This window comes from Borostomias antarcticus, assembly GCF_949987555.1.
Source record: "Borostomias antarcticus genome assembly, chromosome: 1".
In the NCBI taxonomy this organism is placed as follows: Eukaryota; Metazoa; Chordata; class Actinopteri; order Stomiiformes; family Stomiidae; genus Borostomias; species Borostomias antarcticus.
Window position 1 is genome coordinate 15,566,550 of NC_140234.1, and position 23,546 is coordinate 15,590,095.

A 23,546-nucleotide genomic window follows, 5' to 3' on the forward strand; every position below is an offset into this window, starting at 1 on the left:
CGGCCATTCACCTCCATTCATTCTTTAGACCAGGTTTACGCTAAAACTACAAGACTGATTTTCATGAAACTCTGTGGAGGGGTGTAGCATGGGTCAACTAATAATCCATTAAATTCTGGAGCGGATCCGAATCATGGGGCGGGTCCACGGGCCGGGCAGGCTGGGCCGGTCATTCACCGACATTAATATTTTGGACCAGGATTACGTAAAAACTACCAGACCGCATGAAACTCAGTGGAGGGGTGTAGCATGGGCCAATTTAGAACCCATTCAATTCTGGCATTCCCAGAGCCACAAAATGCATTCAGGGGTGGAGGTCTGTGCTCTCTGAGCACCATTTCTTGTTTGAAATGCGTTTAAGAACAAAAAGTAGAACAAACGTAGTCAAAATGGGTAATGTCAACAAAGCACCAAAAATTCAATCAGATGAACGTATGTTTATAAGTTAGGATAACTATATATATATTTATACAGACTGTATGTATGTATGTATGTATGTATGTATGTATGTATGTATGTATGTATGTATGTATGTATATATTCTATTCTTGATTTTTGCATACTGTATATTTCTTACTTTAATTTAATCTATTATTATGTATGTTCTCTATGTATATTATTTATTCTGCTCTACTTTCATTCTCACTGCTGCTGTACTTTTCCACTGCTGAAACACCCAATTTCCCATCTATAGTTGGGATGTGTAGTTAGAACTGTAACAGGGGCCTGGATGTGATGTCATATACAATAAAGACTAGTTTTACCTGTGCAAGTGTTGTCTTGTAGTTTGAAGCCAGTCTGACACACACACTTGAAGCTTCCAGGTGTGTTCTCACAGCGACCGTTGGTACAGGGTCTGTGGGTCTGACGACACTCGTCTACATCTGTAAAAGAGGAAAGTTGCAAAAGTTTAGAAATATAATTCTAGAAAGAAAGCAAATACGCAGACCTAAACAAAAGACTCAAGTTCTGTGCATGAGGTTAATGAGTTCCTGAGTGACCTGTTATCCTCACCTGTGCACTGCCCGCTGGTGAGCTGGAAGCCAGGTCTACAGTCCACACACCTGAAGGAGCCCTGCGAGTTGACACACTCCTGGCCGGGACACTGGTGAGCATCCTCACACTCATTCACATCTGGGACCCGAGGATTACACAGATTACACAGAGATTACACAACATTAAAGCGATAGTCTGGAATTTTTGTACTAGTGTCTGTAAGTAGGGAGGTGGAGCCATACTTCTGGTACAGGGCATGTAAGTAGCCAGCCCTAATTTCTTACCACAACAACACAACCTACTTACATGTACAGAGAGAAATATAGGTCCCAACAAAAGATAGGGTTCAATGACATTTTGAAATGGTGGTATAAAAACTCAAATGAACCTCTGACATTATTTGATTTGATTTAGGTGCACTGTGAAGTACTTAAGTGAGTTTTGTTTGAATGCTAAATGGTTCGACTGCATTGTGCTAGCATTAGCGAGCTGTGAATGCCCAAATGAGCAACAGTGTGGGATCAGCTGAAAATGATCTCCATCAATCAAAACATTACGGGTAAGTTCGTCGAAAATGAGGCTGTAGTTAAATAAATTCCAGGCTATCCCTTTAACCAAGCTGAATAAACCTGTCACATAATTTAGGACTCAAATCACCAGAGATGTACTGCACAGTAGTCCCAAGAATTCACCAGTGTGTCACATAATCACATACTATTTCCCTAATTAGGTGACTCATATTTCAAACAGGAACGTGCTGAGAATGTTACCTGTGCAGGTGTTGTCCTGTAGCCTGTAGCCAGTCCGACAGACACACTTGTAGCTACCGTGACTGTTCTCACAGTGACCATTGGCACAGGGCGAGGGGATCTGGCGACACTCATCAATATCTGCAAAAAAGGAAAATAAAGGTTTACACTTTCATATAAAAGACATAGACCGAAAGAAAGGGCCTAGCAGTGTCAGAAGTTCCTGAGTGACCTGTTATCCTCACCTGTGCACTGCCCGCTGGTGAGCTGGAAGCCAGGTCTACAGTCCACACACCTGAAGGAGCCCTGCGAGTTGACACACTCCTGGCCGGGACACTGGTGAGCATCCTCACACTCATTCACATCTGGGACCCGAGGATTACACAGATTACACAGAGATTACACATTACACATTAATCCACAGGGATTCTTAAAATATCTATCTATCTATCTATCTATCTATCTATCTATCTATCTATCTATCTATCTATCTATCTATCTATCTATCTATCTATCTATCTATCTATCTATCTATCTATCTATCTATCTATCTATCTATCTATCTGTCTGTCTGTCTGTCTGTCTGTCTGTCTGTCTGTCTGTCTGTCTGTCTGTCGATTTCGCTAGATGATTCATATAGCAAATGTAGAAATGTACAGAAGATGTTACCAGTGCAGGTGTTGTCCTGTAGCCTGTAGCCAGTCCGACAGACACACTTGTAGCTCCCAGGACTGTTCTCACAGTGACCGTTGGCACAGGGAGGGGGTGTCTGGGAACATTCATCTATATCTAAAAGAGAGGAGAAGGTGGCATCACTCAGTAATCTTTCCCAGTAGCATAAAATATTTGTTTATATAAAGCTGATTGAGTGTTGGCATATCATGGTTGAGTGTGTCTTATTGGCTTACAGATAATGTTAACAACAGTATGCATATACACAGGGTTATGTATCAAAGTAGTACAGTATGCATATACACAGGGTTACATATCAAATAGAGCTTTAATTCAATGTGGTGTACCCCAAGGTTCCACCCTCGGCCCTCTTCTTTTCGTCATTGCATGCAAAATGTATCAAAAACTGTACTTCCTGTTCTGTTTGAGGATGACACCATCATGTGCCTTACCTGTGCACTGTCTGTTGGTGATCTGGAAGCCAGGTTTACAGGACACACACCTGTAGGAGCCCTGAGAGTTCACACAGGTCTGACCTGGGCACTGAGACGGCTCCAGGCACTCATCCACATCTGGGAGTTGAATGAGAGAGAGTAGAGTTTATGCATTTGTGTGTATACATGTATGTGAGAGGGTGAGGAAGAAAGAGAGAGAGATTTTAGATTTTCGAAGTGTTACCTGCACAGGTGTTGCCCTGTAGTTTGTAGCCGGTCCGACACACACACTTGAAGCTACCAGGTGTGTTCTCACAGCGGCCGTTGGTACAGCGGCTGGGGGTCTGACGACACTCGTCTATATCTGTAAAAGAACGGACAGGAGAGACAGCCTGATAAATGATGGAGATTTGGTATTGAAGGGTCAAATGCCGAGGAGAGAAAGTAGTACGCCGAATTGTACAGCAACAGAAGATACGCATGTTTATGCAAGCACACATGATAGACCCCTATCTATCACAATCTCAATCAATCAATCAAAGCTTTATTTATCTATGTGTGAGGTTTATGGTTTGAGGTTTGTCTTACCTGAACATTGTCCATTCAGCAGGCCAAAGCCAGGCTGGCAGGACACACACCTGTAGGAGCCTGCTGAGTTGACACACTCCTGACCAGGACATCTCAGAGGGTCCACACATTCATCTAAATCTAGGGAGGGGAGGAGAGGGAGAGAGAGAGAGAGACAGAGAGAGAGAGAGAGAGAGAGAGAGAGAGAGGGAGAAGGAAAACGAGAGGGTGAGTGAGAGATACCGTAAGGAGACATGAACCATGCTGATTCCTATTCACCAAACAAGCCCCACAATCATCTTTAGAATACAGAGCTCTTACCTGTGCAGGTGTTTCCTTGTAGTCTAAAGCCGATCCGACACACACACCTGAAGCTGCCGGGTGTATTCTCACAGCGACCGTTGCTACAGGGGTTGTGACGACATTCATCTATGTCTGTGAAAGATATATCCTTTATCAGAAGAACAGCACTGGAACTTTGTTGGTTTTGCTTTTCAGTTCTCTTTTTACCCAGAGCCACAATGGCCATCCATGAGTCGGTTACAACTAAAATCTGAATCACAACTAAAACTAATATAACAACAACAACAACAATAACAACAACTGTATACAGTACATTTCCTCTGACTATATAGTGAATATTTAGTTACTGACTCATCTAAATGAGATCTCACCTGCACATTGTCTGTTGAGCAGGCCGAAGCCTGGCTGACAAGACACACACTTGTAGGAGCCTGCTGAGTTGATGCACTCTTGACCAGGACATCTCAGAGGATCCACACACTCATCGACATCTAGAGAGGGAGGGAGTGAGGGGCGGGAGAGAGATTGAGAATTGATAGTTGTAGCTTTCTGGTCTAGCCTCTGTTGAAGAGAAGGTTGGTCGAACTAGCTCTCGTCAAAGTAAGTGCAACGCACACCTGTGGTGATGAGGTGCCGGCCAACAAAAACAAATGTGAAAATAAATTGGGTCACCGCACACTCAAGAGATTTGATGCAAGAATATATTTATTAGACACTAAAAAACCCAATGTTTCTGCAGCTTTGTGTTTTTTTTGTGTCTAATAAATATATGTTTGCATCAGAGCTCTGAATGTGCATTGAACCACTTTATTTTCAGACCTAGCTCTAGATCATACCTCTTTAGAACAGCCATCTTACCTGTGCAGGTGTTGCCCACCAGCTTGTACCCGGGGCGACACACACACTTGAAGCTACCAAGTGTGTTCTCACAGCGACCGTTGGTACACGGGTTTGACACCAGGCGACACTCATCGATATCTGTGGGACAAGAAGATAGTGTTGTCACAGGGTTGCATAATGTCAAATTCTATGCACATACAATTTCAGGGTGTGTATGATAAGATGGCGGGGTCACATACAGTTAGGCGGTGCAATCATTTCCATTTTACAGTTTCAGGTTTCCTCACCTGTGCAGCTGGTTTGTGTGTGTGTGTGTGTGTGTTGCAGGGGTCTTACCTGTGCAGCTGGTGTGTGTGTGTGTGTGTGTTGCAGGGGTCTTACCTGTGCAGCTTGTGGCCTGAGGTCCAGTCTGGTAGCCAGGTGGACAGGTGCACCTGTAGCTACCCTCCATGTTCAGACATCGCCCACTTCCACAGGGAGACGGAGACCTCCTGCACTCGTCTACATCTGAGAGAGCGGGAGGAGGGAGGAGAGAGGGATGAGAGGGAGGATGAGGTTAGAAAGAGTTCAGGGCTGACTGAGTGTCTTTGTGCTTGTATTACTGAATTATGTTGGACACGGGACTAACGTTAGCTAGTTAGAGTTGCACTGTGTAGAATGTAGTGCCCTCTAGTGGTGCTGAATACCCCCCCCCCACACACACACACCCTCCACCCTCCCTTTCCAACGATGTAGGAGAAGCTACAGTGGTCTACAGTGGTCCCTATGTACACATCAACAGCTCTTTCTAAGGTAATGAAAACAGCTATTCTTATTTCCATGGGATTATATTATAATATATACCATACGTATGAATATTAAATTCAATTTCTGCCAGTCCGTTCTGCTATGCCACTATATTCAGCGCACCTTTAAGTGTTGCAATTACATGGCTAGCATCATGGCCTTAGTAGCATGGGTGTTGTGAACTGAAGGTGGTTTGGAACCACGCTCTCTTGGTCTTGATGTTTGGGTAGGTGTGAGCGTCACCCAGGTTCAAACCCCGGGGGTCCTCACCTTGGCAGTAGGTCTGCAGGGCAGTGGGCTGGTAACCACTGTCACAGACACAAGTGTGTCTCCCGCCTGGCTGGTCCACACAGCGACCGTGTCCACACACCAACAGCCTGGTCTCACACGCGCCAAGCACTGGAGGAACACACGCACACATACATTTACATATTCGGCTCTTGTCACAGTTCAATGGTGTGTGTGTGTGTGTGTGTGTCTGTTGGGTGTAGGTATCAGTCTTTCAGACAGAGCTGCCTTCTATATGTTTTGGAGGGCTATAGTCACACATACCAAGGCTGACAGACACCAAAACCTGGCAGTCTCATCCCATTCCAGCTCACATATTTCTCACAGGTCTAACAGGAGAGCTTAAAGAGAGAGGCGATCGCATGGCTGACTCGGGGGACGGTGGGGAAAGAGTGTTGAATTCCAGGTTACAACAGAAATCTGGCAACCGCCCGAAGAGATAAAACGTTGGCCGCCTTTCCGCCACCCCACCTACAAGCACACAGGCAGCCAACGTGTGATCGATTAGCGGACCAAAGGAGAGCTGAGCAGTTGGCTCGGGACAGGGCAGCTCCTCAAAGCACAGACCGAGCTTTGTGTTCTTTTCTATCCATCTGGCAGCCGCTTAAAGTCACCGAGTCTCTCTTCTCGGGAGAGTAAGAATGAGAGTGTGAGAGGAATGGAAGTGTGAGTGGAAATCAGGCCTGCCGAGCCATCTGACATCTTTGAAGATGGAGATCAAACCCTGTAAAACTCTCTCTCCGTTTAACCACGACTCCTCGGCCGCCATTAAACTGTTCCAGTTGACTTGGGACCTTAGGCGTATATGAAACAGAGACAGATATTTTTATTTAACCTTTATTTAACCAGGAGATCCCACTGAGATTAAGAATCTATTTTCCAAGGGAGACCTGGCCAAACGACCCGGCCAAAGATACGATGCCAGGGGAATGGTTGGGATTCAATAGTATTTCAGCAGAGGACTAGTGCTGAAAGGTGTCTAAGACACAGGTCTTCTCTGTGTCTCAAACAGGGGCGGATAAGATGGAGGTTAGGAGGGCTAACGGAATATAACAGCTTGTTGGCAGAGAACGACGCTTGAGTTTAACACACACACTTTGTTATGCAGTCAACCATAAGACTTGGCAGAGATACCAAAGCGTTAACTTCAGTTCAAGGCTACTTGACAAAGACACGTAACGGTTTCAAAGACCTTAGTGTTTAGTTAGAGGTGATGCATGATATGATAATGGTGATGGCGTACCTGGCCTGGGAATGGGTGGACGGGCCGTGACTGGGGAATCTGGCCGTCTGTTGACTGGAGGGCGGTTGGTCTGGGCGGACATGCCAGCTGAAACATCAACGGTCAACACAGGACAGGAAGTTGATGTAGATACGTACATAGCACAGGGCGGTCGGTATCCCAGTGATTAGAGCATGCGGCCAGTGACTGAAACGACCGGGGCCAGTCCACTTGATAAGTGATTTCCCCATCAATCATTGCCTACCGTTGTGCTCTTGAGCAGGATGCTTAACCCCCAACTCATAATTGTTAGTTACTCTGGATAAAAGCGTGTGCTAAATGACTGGAATCTAAAATGTAAATATAGTACAGGTTTAGGAGTCGTCATTGGAGGTAGCTAGAGGGTGGGTGTACTGCAGAGGCCTACTACTCACATGTGATGACTCTGGCAGGTCTGGGTGTGGCTGGGATATGAGGCCTGCTCTGAGGGGCGAGAGAGCCTCCACTGGGGGGCTGCTGGACCTGGAGATGGATGGTCCTGGACGGCTGTTGGGGCCTCGTTGGAGCGATCTGTGAGCCAGCGCTGGATGGCTGTTGGGGCCTCGTTGGAGGAGATGGAAGGCCACTGCCGGATGCCTGTACAGGCCTGGTTTCAGGAGCGAGAGAACCAGCACCCCCTTGTCTGGTCTTGGCTGGCTGGGACCCTGCGCTGGCTGGGAACTGAGGTCTAGTTTGGGGAGAGGGAAGACCCCCACTAGCTGGCTGCAGAGGCCTTGTTGGGGTGTTCTGTGAGCCGGCGCTGGCTGGTTGCTGAGGCCTGGTGGGTGTGGCGGCAGAACCGCTGCCTGTAGGCTGTTGCGGCCTGGTCTGGCTGCCGGCGGCGGGCTGGGTTCCTGCGCTGCCAGGCTGTTGCTGCCGCGTGAGGCCACCGCCGGCGGGCTGACTGGAGCCAGCAGGCTGCTGCGCCCTGGTCTGACTGCTGGAGGACACCACGGGGGTCCTGCCTGTCCCCAGATGCTCCGCCGCGCGCTGGCTGAAATGGACGGCAGAAGCGGAGTAGTGGTAGCCAGGCCCCGCTGGACAGATCTCTTTAAAACCCACTGGAGAGGAGAGGAGAAGGCTGGGGTTAGAGGTCAACTAGAGTACCGGACAGAGGGGCGGGTGCGCCATCGGACTTCCCGCCTATAAAACGCAAAAATCAATGTTTTGACTGGCTGCGTGGGAGTCATCTCTACACTGAATGCACAAATTAGGTGTTTCGCAGCGTGCGTCTGCTTTGCCCCGAGCTGAACACGAGCAGATTGACGTCGGCGGTGAAGTTTGCTAACCCGAGCCGAAGTAGGGGCAGCGCTCGCAGTCCTTGCCCCACGCCTTCCCCACGCGACTGCAGCAGCAGATCTGCTTGGTGATGTTCCTCAGGATGGGCAGCGAGCAGGAACCGGGGCCCCGGCCTGCTTTCAGAACCCGGTAACACTGGTCCTTCTCCTCCGAGATCACCTTGTGGGCTGGAGGGGTGATAGAGGGTAGAGAGACAGACCAGAGGGTGGGGGTGTTGGAGGGGGGAGGAGTGTTAGAGGGGGTGAGGGTAAGAGGGGGGGGTTGTCGGAGGGGGTATGGAGGGTACAGACGGGGAAGGGGGGCGGGGCAGAAGAGACAGTGTGAGAGGGTGGCCTGAGCACGGGACAGACGGGCGGGAGGAGGTACACAGCAACGGTTGCTACGCAGACACGGCGTCATCACCAGGGCCAGAGAAGCAGAGAAGACACCGGGCCCGTCATGCAGCAGACCCAGCGCATGCTGAGGCCGCAATCGCATACATCCATAAACACAGAATGACGTGGGTCAGGTCCACTGTAGTCCACGAGACTCAAATGAAAACAGACAATTCACTTACCTGTGTAGATAGCATGGCGTTTAAAGAGTTAAAGGGGCAGTTCACCCGAATATTGCTTTCGCCAGATCCCCAACCCCCCCCCCCCACGCCAGCCTCAGAAAGAACCAGAGAAAAGCTCCCCTGACTCGGAGGGAGGGGGGGAAGAGAACAAGAAGAAGAAGAAGAAACTACCATGAACCTTTCAGAGACACATGATTTAAAGATGGATCACTAAGACCAAACGATGCACAAAACGGACAGGCAGACGTACTACACGCACTCGCACACAACACACACACGGCTCCCAACAGATCCAGCGAGAGTTACAGTCGAGATGCTGGCGTCTTCGCGAGCCAGGGGCCGGAACGCGATCGAGGAGGAGAGAGAGGAGAGAGAGGAGAGAGAGGAACAGCGAAAGCCCCCCCCCCTCCCCTCCAACCCCAGACAAGCGGATGCACCACCATCACGTCCCCAGGCGACAGACAGAGAGACACGGTCTGAACCAGCATCCAGTAGCACATCCGGGCCAATGCTGGTTAGAATAAGCAGGTCGGAGGTTACGAATGCAGTAACCCTCAGGCTCACGTTATTCCTGTCTCGCGGAGAGGCCAAGGAGGAGGCCGAAGGGTAGCAAGGGCATTCCGGCAGTAGCCCGGTGGCACCGCCCTGCTGGTACTTACAGATGCAGATGCTGTGCGAGGCGTCCAGAATGTACCCAGTCTTGCAGACACAACTGTAGCTGCCCCTAGTGTTGACGCAGTTCCCGTTCTCACAGTGGCCTGGCTGCAAACACTCATTTATATCTAGACATCACCAGAGGGAGACACCAGGGTCACATCCATGCTAGGTACTACACTCTCCATAATAAACACTAGCCCCTTGATAGGTCAAATCCACACTACATACTATCCCCTTTATAGGCCACGCTGCCTTCAAGAAACAAAAATCCCATCCATACAAGGTACAGTACTAGACTACTTTCTACAGATCCATACAGTATATTGTAAGAACTTGCCCAGCAGTTGGAAACACTTTTAAAAACATTGACAATAAAACCCCAAACCTCCTCTGAAGAAACCTTGATAGAATCCTTGATTAACAGATTGTAACTCTCTCTCTGACCTGGCCTCATCACTGAGTACTACAAGAGATGCTATAGTCCGTGAATCAGTGGAGAGAGGATGATGCAACAGTCCTTGTTGTTGTCGTTATTCCTCTCTGTTTGGACCAGAGCTCTCAGCGCTGAACTGTTCTCCAGCCCGGTTACACAACCGCGCCTCTCCAGCCAGGCCCTAACTGCGTTGGCTAACATATGCCTTGAGACATTCTCAGTTCACTGCAGCCCTCCTAGGTTAGCTGGCGGCTGACTCCGTGTTTAATAAAGGCTGCCTTTGCTAAGTAGATCGTTTGTATCATGTTCTGTCAGCACATCATCTGTCCAGGTTGAGAATAACATGATGGCTGAAAGTAAACACCTCTTAGTGCCAGAGACTGGAGAACTATATAGCCCATTCCTCTAAATTTAACTCTGAACCTATTCCATGACCATACATTTCTAATTAAATAATGCTTACTAATAGAGCCAACACCACTCTCTGCTAGACAGTTGGCTTCCTACAATAGCAGACAGCCCTGGTATTTCCTAATGAGAGTGCTCTCCCATCTGTCTGATGTGGTCAGGATGAAGAATAGCCAACAGCATTAGCGTGCTACTGTGCTACCGTGTGGGATAGCATTAGCATGCTTATGTGCTACTATATACAATAATAGTGTTGGCTTGCTACAGTTGGGCCTACTATGGCCTTTTAGGACTATTATGGCCTTTCAGGACATGGCCGGTGGTTTGGAGATCTCTCTCTTGGTCGTCCTCGGACGAGCACTCCAGCAGCATTACTTTCCAGTCATCTCACTAACTAACTAAACAAACTAGCTTTCCTTTCTCCTCAACACTCCTGTAAGAGATACCTGCCTGAATAGTGAGTAGACAATTAGTTTGACTCACAGGCAGGGTACAGTATGTGTCTCAGGGTGTGACATCTAGCTAATATAGGGCTGTGGCCATAGCTTGCTACAGTATACCCGATGCTATTGTGGACTTGATTAACTCACCAACACACTGAGTGCCATTGATCCTCTCAAACCCTGCCGGGCAGCTGCCATTCCCACCTCTTCCTGGAAAGATAGTCATTCATGGAATTTAGCTGGCATTCAAAATAACTCTCATTTGATCCTACCATTGTAGGGATCCATTATCCATCCATCCTGTACTTAAGCACCCGTCAGAACCATCAACATGCATACTTCTATGAACACTCTAAGAACGGCCTATTTCCCAGTTCAAGATCACTTTGTGCATCAACGCTCTTCTAGGAGACCCTTCAGTGGCTTGGGAGAGAAGTGGGAGGTTGAGAACAGAGCTATGCTGACTCGGGTTGCACCTTGAGGTTGAAAGGATTCTTCTCAAAGGAAGTGGTTAGGGGAGAAGAACGCTCTCTGTGTTTCACCCAGCTCTGATCAGCATCCAGGGTTCTAGACAAGGAATCCTATGTCCTGTACCGCACATATCAACATTTGTAAACATATAACAAAGGGACATCATTCTCAGTCACTGTAGTGAGAGCTAAATGCAGTTCAAAAGCAATAACTGAAACATGCAAAGGAGGCATATCTTTGTGTCTCAGTTACATGTTTCTGGAATTCTAACAGACACAAATAATAATAGTGTATGCAGACAAAAAAATTGGTTAGGACTACAGTAGGGATAAGACATTTTCTATATATATATATATAACCTTCAACACTGTCTGAGTAATGTGTGTATTTTGGAAAGTTGTTATCAAGTAAAAACATCTCCTACAGAATATGTATCTCTGGCCAGTCAGGACTAAGAGTTTCCTATAACTGGCATGCAGGCCTGTCTGCAATCGTGTTACACGCGATGCCAGTGATCAAAATGGGCTTAGAAAGAACATTAGGTCATTATTCTGTCTTCTCAAAACAATGTTGATACATGGAGGACAGAAGCTGAAGCCAGCTTGTGAACAAATATGGCAAAATCTAATCATGCATTCCTGTCCGGTTAGTCATGATCAGAGTAGAATATGCCAACAACCTAATGCGTGGGGTGACTGTTTTTAATCATGTAATATTACATAATGTTGATTTGATTTAGACTGGACAGGACCATGGGTATGTTGTTCTGAGAGGAATTCCACTCCTTGTTTGAGGTTCCAAATCTATGTGAAACAATGTGAAGTCATGCAGAAAATAAAACTACTTGTGTTTTTTTTTTGTTCCTTCAAAAAAGGCAAAGGTGCGGTAGAAACACATAAGCAAAAATGAAACCGTGTATGTGCGTGTGTATGTATGTGTGTGTGAGCGTGCGTACGTGTGTGCGTGTGCGTGCCTGTGTGTTTACCTGTGTTGGGGGGGCAGAGGACACACTCGTTGATGCCCCACGCCTTGCCGATCCCCCTGCAGCAGGTGTCCTGGCTCCTGAGCCCGGGGAGGGGGGCGCTGCACTGAGGGGGGAGAAGGGACCGACACACACACCTCAACACCAGCATGACACCTGAACACCAACAACACACCTCAACACCAGCATGACACCTGAACACCAACAACACACCTCAACACCAGCATCACACCTCAACACCAACAACACACCTCAACACCAGCATCACACCTGAACACCAACAACACACCTCAACACCAACATCACACCTCAACGCCAACAACACACCTCAACACCAGCATCACACCTCAACACCAACAACACACCTCAACACCAGCATCACACCTGAACACCAACAACACACCTCAACACCAACATCACACCTCAACGCCAACAACACACCTCAACACCAGCATCACACCTGAACACCAACATCACACCTGAACCGTCTACAGATAAAGCTATGGATACACTACAAGATATTATGCCCGATTTTATACACTATTCACAATCCTGCCGAGTCTGTCCTAGTCAGCAGAAGTCTGCTCTAGTTGGGGGTAGTTGGAGTGGCAATTTGGCACAGACATCTGTAAGTGTATGAGGGGTACAAATTTAAATCGGCAAGTGTATGATGAGAACAGACTTCTCCCGATCCGAGTCAGAGCGAGTCGGAGCATATCAAACATGTTTGACATTTTTGAGCAGATTCTGGACACAATCGTAGTGTAAACTCGTCAGTCATTAAATGTGCGATACCCAGTTTTTCAGTTGTCATACAAAAATCAGCAGAAGCCATTTGTCTAGTGTATCTATACTCCCAGTCATTTCATAATCTGTTAAGATTGTGAAAGGCTTCTAGTGTATCCGAGGCTTAAAGCGTAGTGTGATGACTCATGTAGAAATCCAAGGACATTCAAACACAATATATACGCTACTCTAACACACTACACTAAGTAAAGATACTTTCGACAAAGTGCCTTGCATTAGCACTGAGCAGACTGATGGAGGTACAGTAGCTACAGTAGAGCCATTTCAGTCGCTGTCCCCAAACTATGGAATGACCTACCCCTGCACATTCAACAGGCTTCATCACCGTCCATTTTTAAAACTAGTCTTAAAACCCATTTTTATTCCTTGGCTTTCAACCGGCCATGAGACTTTGCTCCTCTTTTAATTGCCCTACTGTCTTTTATTGTTTTTATTGTTTTGTTACTGTTTCTATTGTATTTATGATTACTCATGTACAGCACTTTGTTGCAGCCATGGTTGTTTTTAAACCGCTCTATAAATTATAAATAAACAAAAGTTGAGTTGAGTTGAGTTGAGCTAACATGCCTATTATATACTGTACATATCCATAGAAGAAGGGACTGTCCTGCAGTGTCTCACCTGTTCATTGCGGACCTCCGTGAAGCAGTACTTGAAGCCAGAGGCCTCTGTGTAGGTTCCTGCTCCTCTGAGGGTCTGTGATTGGACCCCAGAGGTCTGGGATTGGACCCGAGAGGTCTGAGATTGGACCCGAGAGCTCTGGGATTGGACCCCAGAGGTCTGAGATTGGACCCGAGAAGTCTGGGATTGGACCCCAGAGGTATGGGATTGGACCCCAGAGGTCTGAGATTGGACGTGAGAGGTCTGAGATTGGACCCCAGAGGTCTGAGAATGGACCCCAGAGGTCTGGGATTGGACCCCAGAGGTCTGAGATTTGACCCGAGGTGGTGGCGCCTCGGCCCTCTCCCCCGGCAAGGCGCTTCTTCTGGACCCTGATAGGCCGGAGGGTCTGGTGACGGTCTCTGAGTGCTCCCTGAGGGTGGGACCGTAGCCCACCTTTAGAACCTGATGTATCTTCACACTGGCCTCCGGAGGGTGCTGCACGCGGACCTTCACCATCGACGTGCCGGATCCTGAGGCTGGGGGTGAAAGGTCAGCAATCAGTCAGTCAGTCAGTTAGCGTTAGCAAAACACAGCTAAATTAATATAGAGGTTAGCAAAGCTATCATTAGCATTAGCATACTGTATATTAATGGCAGCTAGCTCCGGCAGACACCACTGGACAGACGTGTAGCAGAGGCTCGCATTGTTGCTCATCTCTGCACAGAACGCACAAACCCTGTTTACTGGTTCACATTTATCCCTGTTCAGAAGCTAGCCTGCTGCAGTCTGAGGACCCAGTTAGGAATGGCTCCTGTCATGTAAGCTTGTGAGGCACCTGGGTTGTGTTTGACAACCTGTTTGATGCGGTTTCATATCATGGGCAAATAGTGAACCTTTGCCTCTCTGCACACTTGCAGTCATTGGGGTATAGTGTCCAGCCCAGATGCTGTGGTAGTAGCTAGACCTCTGCAACTGTCTGGATCCTTCAACTCCAATCATCTACCATGATGCCAAGGGGGCATCACTGTGCTCCAAAAACAACTTTAAAGTTTACAAGGTGGCAAAGTTGCCACCTCGAAGAAGGGGGGGGGGGGGGGGGGGCAAAGTCTGCAGTGTGATATTGACCCCGCGTGTATCTGAGAACAGTTTCTCAGGCATAGAAACATTGTCTGAAACATGCTGTTGCTGTGAGTCATCGTGGCAGCCTCCCCTGGTCCAGATGCCTGAAAGAAACATTGGCCTCTCCTCAGGGAAACTAGTGCAGCTGCCTCCAGCTCCAGACTCACACCCTGCATGGGCCCGAGCATGCTGGACGCTGGAGTCTTATCTAAACTCTCGGCTCTAGTGTTTTATTTACACACAGAGACGGGAAGCAGGTAGCAGCATGACCTAGCTTGCTGGCTATTCAACCTCTGCTTGTGCTGCTGAAAGGCTGTGTGTGTGTGTGTGTGTGTGTGTGTGTGTGTGCGTGTGTGTGTTTCTATTCCTGGTGGAACATGAGAGAAAACAACAGGCCTCATTAGAGGCAAAACCTCACAGGCCTCCTAGTCGGCCAGAACATGGACCCACAGGACTGTGTGCGTGTCTGTGTGTGTTTGTGTATGCATGCGCATGTGTGTCAGTGTGTGTGAGGGTGCTTAACCACACGTCATTACATGAGAAGCTTGGCCCAGGAGGCCATGTCAAGTAGAAAGCCATGTTTCATTGACAGACACGTTACTCACTCCGTTTTATTTGTCTGAAAATAGAGAGTTTAAAGGCTCTTTTGTCTGTAGTGCTCCAGTGGACTTTACAAGACTCAGTACAACACTCATTCATAAAGGGTTGGAAACAATAGGACCGAACCTGATACTTTGCACTTGTGTGTTTTGGGCTCCAGCACACGACATTCAAGCAGAGTCACACACACACACACACACACACACACACACACACACACACACACACACACACACACACACACACACACACACACATAAAGGTGTTCAATCATTTAATAATGTGCTTCTCATTCACCGTGTTAAATTAGCCTCTCCATATCACAGCGCCTGGCCTGGTCTAGCCAGGCCGAGTCCAGCTCATAGACATATACTGGACGCCCTTGTCTGCTGCTCCAGGTCCTCCAGGCAGTTGTAGCCACAGAGGGGCCCTTTGTCTGCCTGTTTTTTATTATTCAAAGCTTCCAACATGAAGGTGACCTCACGTCGTCCATACTGTACATGAAACAGACGCCGTTGAGCTACAAGGATATGGAAACAGCATTCATCCATCCCTCCGCAAGCGAGTGGACTGAGGAAGTGACCTCATTATGACCTCATGGTGTTCCGCAGGTCCCACGGTCGCTGGCGGAGGCTGTGATTGATGGCTGTCCAGCCGCTGTTGTGATGCTAAATGTCTATGGTTGCTATGGGGCTGTAGCAGGGGCCCCACGTCTCTGTCAACAAGTCTTAATGGGGCAATGTGACTGTGACGAGCAGCCAACGAAGAGGTGTGATACTACGTAACAGTGGTTATTAAGGGCTGCACTGAAGACGGGAATCTGTAACTATTACTTGAATAATATTGAAGCGGGTTAGCTGAAACACTGCTACATTTTTACTGTTGCCTCTCCTCTCCTCTCCTCTCCTCTCCTCTCCTCTCCTCTCCTCTCCTCTCCTCTCCTCTCCTCTCCTCTCCTCTCCTCCCCTCTCTTCTGGTCTCCTCTCTCCTCTCCTCTCCTGTCCTCCCTTCTCTCTCCCTACCACCCTCCTCTTGGTCACCCCTCAGCCTAGGCCGCTCGGACACTTCATTTGTTACTGTGACCTCACTGTGTTTAGATAAGCCATTAACTGTTGATAGTTTCATCCCCCTCTAGACAGAACACCAACCCCTGTGATGTCATCACGTCTTTACAGACCGTAGATAAGCACACACAGTGATGAGGTCATCACATCACCACGCTTACCACAGCGGAGACTACTCTATCTCCCTTTAGCCAGAGGCATGACGTGAATATAGCTGATGTAGTGTCATATTTGGGAGAGTGAGAGGGTAGCGATTACTGGTTCAGATTTTCCACCGTCAGAGACGTCGTCATCTCTGTACTGATGTGTTCCCTGATGGCTGTAGGGAGTTTCTTCTCCCTATCTCCAACCATGTCTATGGGCAGGAGTACTTGACAGACTAACTCCTTCAGCCAATCAGCATAACAAAACATTTGCCAAATCCAGTTGGAAGAACGGCGAAAACGCATTTTCTTCCGAGAAACTTCGCTAGTGGATATACTCTTGTTCTTGTTTGATTGTTGTGACAATTTTTGCAATAACTGCACTCATGGCTGTGTTTATTCTACTAACGTTAACGTTACCGCTCGTTGCTTCAGGAGACTGTTTTGCCACAGGAGCCAATCGGGGGATAGGTTTCACTGGGAGGGGCAGAACAGCAGTCAGAACACAGTCGCTGATTGGCCCGGTCAAAATGTAATCAGAGAGAAAACGTTTGAGATGGGGGGAAGTCCAGACTGATGTGCGGTATAGAGAAACTGAGAACGAACTCGCGAGATCAGAAGGGCCTCAGGAGGCTACATCACCTGGTCTTATGATGTCACGTCCCTCCACTCCCGTTAGCCACCCAATCGCCCTGTCTCCCCGCCGTGTTCCTCCAACCCCCCCCCCCCCCCCCCGCCTCCAGTACCCTCTCCCAACCCTCCCTGTACCCCTGCCCCTCACACCCCGTCTTCCCCATCCTCACCTCCAGACTGGCTCCTGTTCTGGTTTTGTCCGGTCGGCTGGCTGCCCAGGGGGAGGATGTACTCCGACTGGGTCAGAAGCTCCCCATTGGACAGCACGGCGGGGCTGGGCGGAGGCTTCTCAATATCATTGGTTGAGGAGGAGGAGGAGGAGGAACCAGCGACGGGGATGTGACAGAACCTCCCGGCGAAGGCGGGCGGACACAGGCAGCGGTCCTTCTGGATGCAAACCCCGCCGTTCTTACACAGCATCGGACACAGGACTGGAGGAGGGAGGAGAGAAGAGGGGGATGAGGTCGGAGGAGAGGAGAGAGGGATGAGCATCAGGGAGCGAAGGAGCGAAGAGGTGGAGGGGATGGTAAATGGACTGCACTTATATAGCGCTTTTATCCACAGCCATCCACAGCGCTTTACAATTCCTCTCTGTCTGAGGACAATCATTCCTCATCCCATGCAAGGCCATTAGACTAGCTAGGCTCATTGGGAGCAATTTGGGGTTCAGTGTCTTTGCCCAAGGACACTTCGACATGTGGACAGGAGGAGGCGGGATTCGAACTGCTGACCCTACGATCACTGGACGACCCGCTCTACCACTGAGCCACAGACGCCCCCTTAAAGGGATAAAGGGATGCACTTATTGTAGGGTACAGGACTGAGGGAGGGAGCGGAGGTTGTGTTTTCTAAACGCACATTCTCATGCATCATACACACACAAACATGACTGTAGGACTCCTTCATGTCCTCGAGTGCAGACAGGCCTTCACCGTCTCGACCAGGATCTTCCGCCCGGACAGACGGACAGACAGACGGACATACAGGGCGGGAAGCCCGGCCAAAGAACACACCGATCCATCATCTTTACTGTCCAGTCCCTCCCTGGGGGATCACTTGATCTGAACACCTGGGCTGCGCTTCCGGTCGGTGCATAGCTGTGGTACGGGCGGGGCTGGGAGTAGAGCTAGCTTGACAGTAACAGGGTTAAGCCTAATTCATACTCAGTCGACAAGTGTCATACGACAAATGTCTGTCGAGAGAAAAAAAATGTCGACCGGCATTTAGCATTTATACTTCAGTGAAGTGTCTGATCACCTCCATGGTCACTTACAGATGCGTGGCTGACTTTCTGATCCATGGCAACGAACGTGCCTTCTATCTAGCTACAGCTGTGCGACGACGTCTGCAACATCAGAAAGTTTGGCGGGTGCAAGACACCACTGTCCGACACAAAGAAGTGTCGACAGTGACGTCATTTCAGTCTCTTGACACTTTCAAAAGTGTCGTACGACAACGTTTAAATTGGCCTTCAGAGTTTAGCGGCGAGCTTAGCTCATGCACAGTAGCAGCCTACTTCTCCTAGGTCACTTCCTGTGTCTTATCTCTCGGTCAGGGCTGGGCCCATTGTCTCTGTGGCCAGGGGCGGGGCCAGGGAAGAGGTTTGTGTCGTTGTTGTTGTTGTTTTTTTACCACGGTTCAGGAAGAGGGACATTAGTGGGAGTGGCTCCAGAGCTGAGAGCTGCTTTATCAGAGGAACTGCCTCTACCACAGGGACACCAACGAGTTCCCATGGCACTGACCCTGACAGCGTGTAATGGTTGTGGTGTGTGTGTGTGTGTGTGTGTCTCCTCACGGTTTCCGCGGGAGACATGTGTGGGGCACATGCTGCGCTGTATTCCCCTCTGTGGTGTAACTGTGGCGATGAGGTAACGCATGGCGTACGAAAACAAGCTGACCTAATTGTTAACTCGGACATCTCCCTCCAGATGTGGACCATCATCTGAGCTTACACTGGGACAGAGAGAGAGTGAGAGAGAGAGGGAGAGAGAGAGATAGATAAAGGGAGGGAGGGAGAGGGAGAGAGAGAGAGAGGGAGGGAGGGAGAGAGAGAGAGAGAGGGGGGAAGGGGTACCAGAGCGGGGGCTAAAAAAGAGAGTTGGAAGAAAGATAGGTTTGAGGGGTAGAGATAAATACTGTAGGTGAGGTATGTGGCTGAAAAAATGAAGAGCAAGAGAGTGATAGACAGGGAGGGAGAAAGAGAGAGAGAGAGAGAGAGAGAGAGAGATAGACAGGGAGGGAGAAAGAGGGAGAGAGATAGACAGAGAGAGAGAGAGAGAGAGAGATAGAAGGAGAGGGTGCAGGTGACTCCCATAAGCTGGCGCTCTCAGCTGAGCTGTTGCAACGTGGTAACCAGCTGTCCAACGCCAGGACTCTGACCACCTCCGTCACTCTCCTGAAATCACTAGATTGAGTTTAGCGGGCTTACACCTCATCCTAACATAACACCTCATCCTAACATAACACCTCATCCTAACATAACACCTCATCCTAACATAACACCTCATCCTAACATAACGCGAGCGAGAGAATTTACCGCGACATCGCTCGCAAGCCAATCCTGACATAACGCGAGTGAGCGAGCGTAATGTTACGCAATGTTGTTTTTTTTTGCGCCCCCCTCCCCCGTTCTCCCGCCCATACATATGTGGTAAAATCTGGAAAATGAGTATCATATTTATGTATGTGCTGTAGGGTATGTAACTTGTGAAAAGTTATATAGCTAGATTATTAATGACGTGTATGGCCTGGACTAGTATGACTGTATGGCGCTCTCCATGGGTTGGGCTTTAAAATACGTTGAATTGCTGTAACGTTACTCCGCATACAAAATAGAGATCCGCAGTAGGCTTACCTAGTTCACGTAACGTTAGTGTATCAGCTTAGCTAAAGTAGCCTATGACCCAGAACCTAATATTCAGATGGATTTGACAAACTAGCAAACTAGCTTGCACATTATCTGGCTCATTTGACAATCCTGCTTTGTGAATCACAGCCCTTGGCTCTAGCTTACCTTACTCTTGCTAGGAGCCAAAAGGCAGACTCTCTTTAGGCTACAGACATCAGACATTTAGACTATGCCCAAGACACTCATGACACCAATTTGCACATTTGAATAACAATCATGTTGAACTTCCACCTGCAGTTATGAATTAATTACCAATATGTTTAGCTTCTGTTGGCACTGATGTGTCCTTTTATTAACAGGAGCAAAATACTAGCACCATGCTCAGCGCAGGAGAACAGCTGCGTTTCTGCTGAGGCAGAACCAAAGGCACCGCATGTGGGCGCACCCTATAAATGAGAGGAGGAGAGAGCAGGGAGAGTTCCATAGCTGGTCCAGGAACTCCACCTGGACACAAAGAAGTGTTTTAACTACTTTCGGATGAGTGCTACACAGATGGAGGTGGTCCTGTCCTTTGTGGGTGCAGATCTTACTCGGCTGACCACCACCTACAGGGAGTCCATCGAGCCAAAACAACGGCTTTCAGTTGCAATAAGGTACAATTTGTGGAAAGCACTTGTGAATTCTGGTGATTAGTAGTACAATCATTATCTATGTTAAATGCAAAAAAGTAAACAACAAGACCTTTAAATTATTTAGCACAACTTGTAGCTTACACTTGTTGGAGCAATCAATAGGCACTACAATGGGTAAAGTGCCTTACATTTTAATATAAAAATAAAATCAAGCAGCTTAAAAAAAAAACATGGCTGCGGTTAAACTAAAAAATAAATAAGTGCCAGTGTAGCAGGCGATTGTCAGCGAGGCTCCATGGAGCCCGTCCAGCACGCTGACACTGTTAACACACTCACACAAGCATATTGACTAACATGTCTATATCAATATCAAATGCTCCTGGAACAAACAATCAGTAGGCTACACTACTATGTGAAAAAGAGTGCCCTTTAGGGAACACAAAGGCACGTTTTAACATAAAACATAACATAAAATGAAATCTTGAAATCCCATTGAGGAGCACCACAACCGAGCAGGCCGTGGAAGGTTTGCTGTGCGTGAGAAGTTTGCAGACTATTTCATGTCAGAGGCAGGTCAATAAACCATTGGTCAGTGTCACTACTGGGTAGGCTTTTACACTGGAGCACTGCTAGGGTCTATGAAAATAGAGTAATAACGTTTTTGCTCTTATTCATCAGAATCTTTTCTTTTGTGAAATGACTATATTAACATACACAATGCATAGCTAATGTGATAAATATAAATATCTTGCTTTCCCCGGAGCCATTTATTACTATGGGTCTGGGTGGGTTTGTAGAAGTTAGCTGATGTTAAGTGCACTCTTGTTTCATGGTTTTTGTTCAACATTATTACCTTGGTAGGTTGAAGAATGATTTTTACTTCAGTAAACTCCCATCCCAGGGAAGCCATTACCCTTCAACCATTAGCTAGTAAGTGTGCGTCGGCCATTTAGCTGAGGTTTTGCTGCTACCTAGCTAACGTTAATGTTGCTAAAAAACCTAGCTACTTGCTATACTAGCTAGCTAGCTAACTTAGCCTTCTTTTCAACACACAACACACGGTTGGAGGGAATAACTTACTTGAAATCCCCAACACCTCCCCGATCTCCAGCCAGACAGCGTCATTCTTTAGTGTGTTTTTATAGGACGGGTGCTGTGGGTTATAAAGTAGGCCTACACCCTGCTTCTCTACCTCAAACACCAACCGCTCGTTTTGCTCGTGCATGCTGTTCACCAATAACACGGAAACTGGAAAGTGCGGGACCGGAAACTGGGCAAAGGACAGATTTTAACCAATGAAAACGGTTTTGGGGGTGGGACAATGTCTGCGAAATGTCGCAAGAATAGAACCAAGGCGAGCGATCTTCCAAGCGAGCTAAAGTTGCTAGCGCTGTTCGCAGCTGGTTAGGACACATCTATTGAGAATGCTGGAAGCGGTAAAATTTTCTAACGCTCGCTTCACCCACTTGCGTTATGTTAGGATTGGATGTTAGACAGTCTCACTGGACACAGGGGATCCAGGTTCAAATCCCAGGTTCATATCTCACTACCATAGATAGCCACCGCTCAGCGGACTACAGGGCAAAAAGTCGGTTTCCCCTCGCTCTGCAGCTGATGGTCAGGCTAGGTTCCACTCCAAGAGCTGCATTACACATGAGCGTGATCTCTCAAACATTCTGGGCATGCAAGTGTGTGTCTTTGTGTGTGTGTGTGCCCATGTATGTGCTTCAAAGCTGACAGCATCTCTATGGAAAGTCAGTGATAAAGTGCATTTGTGTGTGTTTGCGTGTGTGCGTATGTGCTTGTGTGTATGTGCGTGTGTGCGTGTGTGCTTGTATTTGTGTGTGCGTGTGTGCTTGTGTGTGTGTGTGTGTGCATTATGTGTAGCATTGTGTGCAGTGTTATGTGAGAAAGAGTACAGTATAAGGGGATGTTTAGAGGCAAATCAAAGACACATGCTGTTTCTCCTTCCTCTTTCTCTTTCTCTCTCTCCCTCCCTCTCTCCCTCCCGATCTGACAAAGGTTTCTCCATTTAATTGAGAGAGAAGTTGAACTTAGCATGTCCTCAAGTACTTAGATGGAACCCTCAGATGTTCCACAGCAGAACCCTCAGATATTCTAGAAGTAGAGCAGTGTTCTGAAATCTCTCTCTCTCTCTCTCTCTGCCTCTCTCTCTCTGAGTCTACAGGGTAATAACCGTATAATCCTCTTAATACAACCCCAATAAAACATCATACCATAAGCTTCTAAAGAAGTGACTGTCAGTGGTTTCTCAACCAGTTTGTTCCAGTGCAGCTGTAAATCAAGGCGGAAATGTCTTCTCACTGTATAAAGGAAACAGCAGATCATAGCGGGCTGCGTCCCAGCCACCCCCGGACCACGACGCTGCCCCAGCCATCCATTCACAGTGTTTGGACAGTTAAGACTCTTTGAAGGGTGAACTACACAGGGAGATATTCCTGGATCCGTCAGCCAACCATCTGCTAGACAGACGCTTCTTGCTCGTCCGTGAGACAGGGCATTGGCTGGGCCAGGTCACATGTCCACGCAGAGCAGAGGCGCGAGGGTGACAGAACTATGCGTAGTGTGCGTGCCTTGTGACACACACACACACACACACACACACACACACACACACACACACACACACACACACACACACACACACACACACACACACACACACACACACACACAGTTTTGCCCAGTGTTTCATTGTTCCCACTTGGCATGTAACTATGGGGTGTGAAAAGTGCCCTTTGGTTGCTTGTTCAAGCTTACTTACAACGTGTATGTATGTGTGTGTGTATGTGTGTATGTATATACATACACACACACATACAGACATACACACACGTTCGTGTGAACAAGCAGAGCTCACTGCAAAACATGCGCACATGCGCGGTAGTTCGCTCGCGCTTTAAATGAATGGGGGAGCTCACGTGACCGAAT

The 23,546-nt window shown here is 48.0% G+C and overlaps 1 protein-coding gene across 1 annotated transcript in view; it reads right to left on the reverse strand.

Moving 5' to 3' along the window:
• The window catches only part of ltbp4 (latent transforming growth factor beta binding protein 4), a gene marked incomplete at its 5' end in the record, with an annotated part of 73,137 nt that overhangs the window by 10,013 nt on the left and 39,578 nt on the right, over positions 1-23,546 (reverse strand). Inside the window, 20 exons of the mRNA XM_084441274.1 lie at positions 765-884; positions 1,015-1,134; positions 1,767-1,886; positions 1,991-2,110; positions 2,415-2,534; positions 2,870-2,989; positions 3,096-3,215; positions 3,440-3,559; positions 4,580-4,699; positions 4,943-5,068; positions 5,618-5,746; positions 6,879-6,965; positions 7,292-7,957; positions 8,186-8,362; positions 9,411-9,533; positions 10,840-10,902; positions 12,149-12,251; positions 13,574-13,669; positions 13,892-14,085; positions 17,285-17,545. Coding sequence (XP_084297400.1) covers positions 765-884; positions 1,015-1,134; positions 1,767-1,886; positions 1,991-2,110; positions 2,415-2,534; positions 2,870-2,989; positions 3,096-3,215; positions 3,440-3,559; positions 4,580-4,699; positions 4,943-5,068; positions 5,618-5,746; positions 6,879-6,965; positions 7,292-7,957; positions 8,186-8,362; positions 9,411-9,533; positions 10,840-10,902; positions 12,149-12,251; positions 13,574-13,669; positions 13,892-14,085; positions 17,285-17,545 — 3,105 coding nt within the window. The remainder of the gene's footprint in view (positions 1-764; positions 885-1,014; positions 1,135-1,766; positions 1,887-1,990; positions 2,111-2,414; positions 2,535-2,869; positions 2,990-3,095; positions 3,216-3,439; positions 3,560-4,579; positions 4,700-4,942; positions 5,069-5,617; positions 5,747-6,878; positions 6,966-7,291; positions 7,958-8,185; positions 8,363-9,410; positions 9,534-10,839; positions 10,903-12,148; positions 12,252-13,573; positions 13,670-13,891; positions 14,086-17,284; positions 17,546-23,546) is intronic.